General features: G+C 35.3%; 2 protein-coding genes across 4 annotated transcripts in view; one reads left to right on the plus strand and one right to left on the minus strand.

Annotated features, from left to right (window-relative positions):
* The window catches only part of gptl (glutamic--pyruvic transaminase-like), an 11,942-nt gene extending 3,922 nt beyond the window's left edge, over positions 1 to 8,020 (minus strand). Inside the window, exons 1-6 of the mRNA XM_056266446.1 lie at positions 7,964 to 8,020; positions 6,303 to 6,398; positions 5,281 to 5,389; positions 3,666 to 3,799; positions 974 to 1,211; positions 238 to 318 (exon numbers count right to left, since the gene is read on the minus strand). Of these exons, the coding sequence (XP_056122421.1) occupies positions 238 to 318; positions 974 to 1,211; positions 3,666 to 3,799; positions 5,281 to 5,389; positions 6,303 to 6,395 (655 nt within the window). The 5' untranslated portion in view covers positions 6,396 to 6,398; positions 7,964 to 8,020. The remainder of the gene's footprint in view (positions 1 to 237; positions 319 to 973; positions 1,212 to 3,665; positions 3,800 to 5,280; positions 5,390 to 6,302; positions 6,399 to 7,963) is intronic.
* Positions 1,383 to 2,971, plus strand: LOC130100821 (uncharacterized). Of its 3 annotated transcripts, none has more exons than XR_008808928.1 (3): positions 1,383 to 1,529; positions 1,738 to 2,096; positions 2,848 to 2,971. XR_008808928.1 is itself a non-coding variant. In XM_056266448.1 (3 exons), exons 2-3 carry the CDS (start codon positions 1,966 to 1,968, stop codon positions 2,951 to 2,953), a joined length of 888 nt encoding a protein of 295 aa, XP_056122423.1. In that variant the 5' UTR covers positions 1,383 to 1,529; positions 1,738 to 1,965; the 3' UTR covers positions 2,954 to 2,971. The 3 variants fall into 3 exon arrangements, 2 of the variants coding, with proteins under 2 accessions (XP_056122423.1, XP_056122422.1); XM_056266448.1 differs by having other exon boundaries at positions 1,738 to 2,456; positions 2,557 to 2,971; XM_056266447.1 differs by lacking the exon at positions 1,383 to 1,529 and having other exon boundaries at positions 1,554 to 2,456; positions 2,557 to 2,971.

Raw genomic sequence — 8,020 nt, forward strand, 5'->3', positions numbered from 1 at the left:
CATCTGTACCCACGTAAAAATGCATTGAAACTTTAATTAACTAGAGATATTTCAATTGGGTGATTATAATTTAATGTTTTGTGAGGTCTTTTTTGAATTTTTTGTGATTATTTTGCAGTTAAATTAGGAATTATGCAGGATCGCAAAAATATGAGAAATTTTTGTTGATTTTGCGTTGTATTCAGCGATCGCAGAATCGCGAAAAACTGGAGGGACTGATTACACCCTAAACACTTCCCTCGTTGACCAGCAAGAAAAGGTCTTCGTCGGCAGCGAAGCGAATCACATCCTCGATGGACTCTCTGCACTGGACATGCCCTGTAAAACACACACAATCAACCTACAATTTAATATCACAATTTATCAATTCACTTACAAAAACTACCACGGTATTATGGTTCTTTGTGGTATTTTTCATACTTCACTCTAGTTGTCATAGAATACCCTTTCAAAAAAATGTGCTATTAGAATACTTTTTTAAACGTTAACACTTTTAGCCTACTTTTTATGTACTTCTCAGAAATATAATTACAGTCCCCCTGTAGTCAACAATTTTATCCCTTAAAACTCATCTTTGATCATCAAAATTATATATTTAAACATTTTTTCCTTGAAAACAAATCTTCAAGACCTTAAAATAGCTTGACTGTAACTCGACACCCTTGCCTCATTAAGTATGCGTGGTTCTATGAATATGCAAATGAGCCCCGCCTCCACTCACTCACTCAGCTCAGAGATGGACTGGTTGACGATCACACGTTGATCTGATTGGTTACAAGTTTGTTTGTGACGTCAGAAACACCAGCGATTTCAAACCGTGTTTGATTTTCACCACCGGGGGACTTTAATGAAATGCTCTATTGTAAATGTGATAAATGGCCGAACAAACGGTGCATTACAATCATCACAATATACACAGTGATGCTGCGTTTTAAACCACCAGCAAAATCATCATGAATATACAGTCCCGTACCTGTCGGGTTGCCAGGGTTGCTGATATAAATTGCCCGTGGAGAGCTCCGCCCCCTTGACGCCTTGATTACTCTGTTAAGCTCCGCCCTCTCCAAACTCCACCCACACTGTTCTTGAAGCCGATAGGGCACCGGAACCACGCCCATCCACTCCAGGAGGCGTGTCAGAGAGTGAGGGGCGGGGTCTGGGATCATAACTGAAGACACGCCCTCTGATTGACACAGCAGTCGCATCATCACCTGCGTACATCAATCACCCAACTGAAGCACTTACAACTAGTGTTGGGGAAAGTTACTTTTAAAAGTAATGCATTACAGTATTACAATAAATGTGGAAAAGTAACTAGTGTTACTTATTTGAAAAAGTAACTTAGATATTGTGCTGTAAATTGAAAAGTAATGCGTAACTTTACTAGTTTTTATAAAACGGTTAGTTACAATCCTTGATTCTGATTGGTCAATAGCTGTGCTTTATTCACGATAAAACACGGCTATGACCGCTTCACCCAACGGTTCTATTTATCACTGCGCCCTTAGCAACACCCTTAGCAACCACACGTATCAACATAAACAGACAAAAAACGTAAGAATTAAAAAGGCTAAAATGTTTAAAGTAAATTTCGATTTATTAGGTGGCATGACGATGGATAAGTGGTTTGAGGAACAATTTGTAGAGACTTCTACAAATATGAACCGTCATGCTGAAGTGCTGAAATGTAACATTGATACATTCGAGAAGACTCGTAATGAAAAAAATACCGTGCAGCAAACCCAATGGGCAGTGAAATGCTTCGGTGACTGGTGTAGTGAAAAGGGTTGCAGCATTGATTTTAAACAAATCACCAAGACGGAACTCAACGCACTTCTCCGTGACTTCTACGGAACTGTCAGAAGCTCCAAAGGCGAAAAATATGGGATCAGTAGCTATGTAGCGTTACGTGCGGGTGTGAACAGATTCCTGAATGATCCACCTTTGAGTTTGTCCTGGTGTCTGATGAGAGACAGCGAATTCACCTCATCCAATAATGTTTTCGTTGGAGTCGTAAAGACAATGAGAAGAGAGGGTCGTGATAAAACGGAGCATCACACATCGATTTCTACGAAAGATTTCAGCACCATAAAACTGTCCGATGCGCTTAATCCTAACACACCTGAAGGACTCGTTAACAAAGTCTGGTTTGACGTGCAGTTACACTTCGGACGTAGAGGAAAAGAGGGGAACCGAGAACTCATTCCAGACTCATTCCGCATTTTAACAAACGAAAATGGTGTAAAGTATGTCACAATGAGCTTCAATGAAGACACAAAAAACCATAAGGACCCACATGACAGAAATAAGGAGAGCAGGCGTGGCTTCATGTTCCAACAAACTGGGAACCCGCTTTGTCCCGTTGCCTCTCTAGAGAAGTACGTTTCTCTTCTGCCATCTAACCCCCCTGCTTTTTACCTTCACCCCAAAAAGCAAAACCTCTCTAAATGTGTTTGGTACGTAGATCACGCAGCGGCACATAAATCATATTAGCTATTTATAATTTGTGTTAAATCTTGTTGTGTTAAAGTTTTTTCTCGTTTTTGACTGTTGCAGGTACACAAGAGAGCCTATGGGTGTGAACTACCTCGCAACAATGTTGCAGAGAATTTGTAAAGCAGCAGGCACCTCAAAGGTTTACACAAATCACTGCCTTCGCAGCACCATGGTGCAGAGATTGTCCGATGCTGGTCTCGAATCGAGGGAAATTATGTCTGTGAGTGGACATAAGTGTGAAAGTTCACTACAGAGCTACTGGAGGCCAAACTTAAAACAAAGAAAGCACTGGAGCGACATTCTTGCTGCAACAGAAAACACTGCTGACAGTGCTGAGCCCCAACTAAAGAGAACCGCGTTAAATATCACCACAGTGGAGCCGATTGAAATGAGACAAATATTTAATGCGTGCACAATTAACGGAGATGTTCAAATAAATTTAAATAAACAACAATAAAAAAGAATCTCTTGTTAGGCAGCATTTTAATAACTGAATTGATAACATTAATAAAATAGATTAAAGACCTAACTGTTATCTATCAAAATATGTGCCCTTGTGTTTTTATTTATAGGCTATGTAAATATTTAGTTTAGTGCAGAGAGAAAATAACGGAATAAACAAAAAAGTAAACGTTTTCTCATGCTGAGAGATAAGCTATGCCTATTTGTGTGAGGAAATTTCACAAATATTGTGTTGTAAAAAATAAAAAGAATGAGACAAGTTTGAGAACGGTTTGTTGTTTTTATTTGAGCTTTCATGCATATTACACATTGGAACGTTGTTGTTCACGGTCAGGGACTATTTTTTTTCTAGCGGAAGGAATGCTTTTAATGCTTTTATTGATTTAACTTCCATGAAATTTCCACTAATAATTTTTTTTTTCTTTAATATTGTGTGGTAACCGTTTTATAAAAGCAATAAGGTACTCGAGGCAAGTGCTGTATCGTGAATAAGTAACGGCTGAAGGGGTTGCAGGCACTCCGCTTCGCGTCGTGCCTAACAACGCCCTTCAGCCGTTACTTATTCACGATACAGCAAAGCCTCTCGTACCTTATTGCTTACATAGTTATTTGAAAAGTAATCTGATTACATAACTCAAGTCACTTGTAATGATTTTCCCCAACACTGCTTACAACATAAATCACAAACGAATGGTTTCGGATCATACCATCAAACCTCTCTGGGCTTCAACAGTGATGAAGACTTGCTCTGGACTGGATGGGACTCCTCCGTCCCGCAGAGAAATGAACTTCGCTATAGTGTTTCTCACGTACATCGATCCACAGGACCCAGTGTATGAACCTAAACAGTGAGCAAACCAGACAGCCAATCAGATCGTGAGCATCACAGGTCACATGACAGTGAATCGGTATATGGTGTATGAATTCACACATTAGGACACGGATGACTATTTCTGGCGTCTTTATTGTACAGGTGTTTATGAACTGATATCATTCTGACATTATTTTGCAATGTTATTTAAGTACATTATGATAAATACTCTGCTTGTTACAGTACAAATGTGCAACGTTGTAAATGTCAGCTAGATTATGTTCATGACCTGTCTAGTGATGTATGTTTATGCTGAAATATAATTAAATAATGGTTTGTACTGTAAAAAAAAAACATCTAGTGATTTAACTTCCGTTAAGGGAACATAGTGAGCATCGATGCTCCGTTGTTTTCACAGTGCATTGTGGGACTTTTTTTAGGGAGCGAAGGTTTTCAGTGCACTAGACAGATTTCACACTTAAAATGGCCGACTCCCTGATCACTGTGATCAGTGCCCTAACTAGTGAACTAGGGAGCTGATTGAGATGCACTTATATTGTTTTTCACCTACTATATAGTAGGGAAGTATGCGATTTCGGATGCAGCCATTCAGATTGAACATACAGGTGAAACTCGAAAAATTAGAATATGGTGCAAAAGTTCATTTATTTCAGTAATTCAACTTAAAAGGTGAAACTAATATATTATATAGACTCATTACATGCAAAGTGAGATATTTCAAGCCTTTATTTGTTATAATTGTGATGATTATGGCTTACAGATATGAAAACCTTTTCACAATATTCTAATTTTGACTTTGGGGTTTTCATATCTGTAAGCCATAATCATCACAATTATAACAAATAAAGGCTTGAAATATCTCACTTTGCATGTAATGAGTCTATATAATATATTAGTTTCACCTTTTAAGTTGAATTACTGAAATAAATGAACTTTTGCACCATATTCTAATTTTTCGAGTTTCACACTACCATTCAACAGTTTGAGGTCAGAAAATACTTTTATTCAGCAGAGATGCATTAAAATGATCAAAAGTTACAGTAAAGACATTTATAATGTTACAAAATATTTATATTTCAAATAAATGCTGTTCTTTAGAACTTTATATTCATCAAAGAATCCTGAAAAATGAAATGTATCACAGTTTCCACAAAATTATGACGGTTTTCAACATGTTTCTTGAGCATCAGATCCTCATATTAGAGTGATTTCTGAAGGATCATGTGACACTGAAGACTGGAGTAAATGATGCTGAAAATTCAGCTTTGATCACAGGAATAAATTACACTTTACTGTATATTCACATAGAAAACTAAAATCATATTTAACAATTTGTACTGTATTTGTGATCAAATGAACACAGCTTTGGTGAGCAGAAGAGACTTACTTCTGAAACATTAAACAAATCTTCCCGACCTCAAACTTTTGAACTGTAGTGTGTGTGTAATACATCTTATAACTATCACCATTTCCCACAAAGACAATCTCACCGATACTGCCTCCATCAAAGTGCTGGAGTAACATCTGAGCTCTGAGACGAGCGTCAGGAGGAAGAGCGTCGCTCTGCAAGACACTCGGATACAAACATCCAGCGATGACCTGAAACAAGTCCACGTGAAACGCCATTCACCACACATGCACTTCTGTTGTGTGACGAGTCTCAGCAACGTGACCTGATTTAAAGTCCCCCTGTAGTCAATCATTTGATCCCTTAAAACTCATCTTTGATAATCAAAATGACATGTAATGATATGACGCAGCGCCTGAAAATAGGCTACCTTCCGTCAACACAACGGAACTATTTTCAGGCGCTGCGTCATATCATTACGCCTGCTGCTCTCATGGTACGGCATTGAAGTTTCTTGATTATTACGCAGGAATGAGAGTATAGTTCCTAGCCATATCAGCCTAGAAAATCGCAACTTTACATTTTCCGTCGGTCTTAGCGCACGATGTAACTACAGAAGAGTCAAGTTTTAAATAGGAAAAATATCGAAACTCTTTGGTCATTTTTTTTTTTTAGAAATGCTAATGGTCTTGTCTACTTCAATGATGTATGCTAAGCTATGCTAAAAGTGGTACCGCCAGAACCGGAGATCGGCTGAATGGTTTCAAAAACGGTAAAACTCAACAGTTTAACTCTGGGGGAGTTGTAAAATGAGCCTATTTCCAAAAAAAGTGGAGTATCCCTTTCAGCAGAAAATACTCAGCAATGCTGTCGACTTATGAACTTACACATGGTTTGTCTTAAAGCACATTAAAAACACCACATAGACGTATAAATAAGCTTGATTTTCACCACAGGGGGCTTTAAAAGTAAACGTTTTCCATGTTATTAATGAATGATTATGTGAAACATTTTCTCCTGTAGATTAACATGCACTGATGAATCATTTAAGAGTCATTTAACATGTTGACCAAAGAGCAGGACACATTCGGCTCATGTGCAATTCAGCCATCATATATGTTCAATACATCACTTATTTAAGCAACAATTAACAGAACGTCAGACCTGTCTAACAAAGGTTATTGGCTTCATTCCAGCGGTGTGAGAGTCTCCCGAACTCAAATCCAGAAGCTTCTCAAAGGACGCACTCATATTCATTTCCTGTGAGAGAAATTATCATAACTAATTATGATATACTTCTCAAGTGAGCTGCTCTTCATATTCATTTTATAGCTCTACACTCTTACTGGATCATAACCAGTGATAATATTCCCGTCTGTTTTTACTTCCTCAATTTTACTAATTAAAATGAATAAATAAATCATAATAATAATAATAATTATAAAATATAGTATTATATATCATTTTAATATATTTTAATATTTACATTCATATTTATTCATTTAATTTTAGGAGATTAAAATTAATATATATAAAATAATTATTATAAAATATAGCATTATATACAATTTTAATATTAATATATTTTGATATATTATAATAGCCTAATATTTTTATATTATGATTATTAATTTAATTTTAGGAGAAACATCTGAGACAATTAAAATTAATATATATAAAATAATTATTATAAAATATAGCATTATATACAATTTTAATATTAATATATTTTGATATATTATAATAGCCTAATATTTTTATATTATGATTATTCATTTAATTTTTGGAGAAACATCTGAGACAATTAAAATTCATATATATAAAATAATTATTATAAAATATAGCATTATATACAATTTTAATATGAATATATTTTGATATATTATAATAGCATAATATTTGTATATTATGATTATTAATTTAATTTTAGGAGAAACATCTCAGACAAAGTTGATCCTTAAAGGAAGCATAACTGAGAATTCAAGTATTAAATAATATCTGTGCACATTTCAGCCTTGATATGTCATAATCCATATGGTGTGTTACATGAACTCCCATATGAACATAACTCAATATTTAAATATCCAAAAAGATTATTCGATCATGCAAGGAATTTTACACTTTACAATATTTTAAATGAGTGCGGTATCAGATATAAAACAATTTCCACAAAAATTCATACTTTTTCTTTCCAAAAACATATATTTTCATATATTTTGCAATACAATTTCATGTTGTTAATGCATTAACTAATATTAACCAAAAAAAGCAATACATCTGTTATAGTATTAATGTCCGTTTATGTTAGTTAATAAAAAATACAACAATTCATTGTTAGTTCATGTCTATTAAATACTATTGATTTTTGATTTTATTAATGTATTAGTAAATTTAGGAATTAACATTAAGATGTTTTCCTTCTTTATGGGGTTTTTCCATTCCGTTCGTTCATTTCATTAAGCAATAAACACATTTCTTTAAGATAAATACCTAAAAAAATATTATTTATCATTAAGATAAACCCTTTTATGCAATATCAAAGAACGGTCACCGTGAAGACATTGTCCTGGATCAACATTCCTGTCCCAAAATGTAGTCCTTACCCAATCCCTACCCCTAAACCTAACCCTACCCATAACTTTCCCCTAAAATCAGAGGGGAATGAGAGGGGAATAGCACTGATGTTTAAGTACTTCACTCTGGTTCTAAGCCTAAACTTGACATAAACTGTAAACTTGTCCCTCAAATCTGATTGGTTGATTGGAAAGTTGATCCAGGAACATGAGATTAGATAAGATTTTGATATGACTTTATATGTGTTTCACCTGTTTAATGAGGCTCTTCCTCGTCTGATGGGGGTCTGGTAGTCTTCTTCAGATCTT

This window comes from Rhinichthys klamathensis, unplaced genomic scaffold (genome assembly GCF_029890125.1).
Source record: "Rhinichthys klamathensis goyatoka isolate OS25496 unplaced genomic scaffold, OSU_Roscu_1.1 h1tg000248l_1, whole genome shotgun sequence".
Lineage (NCBI taxonomy): Eukaryota > Metazoa > Chordata > Actinopteri > Cypriniformes > Leuciscidae > Rhinichthys > Rhinichthys klamathensis.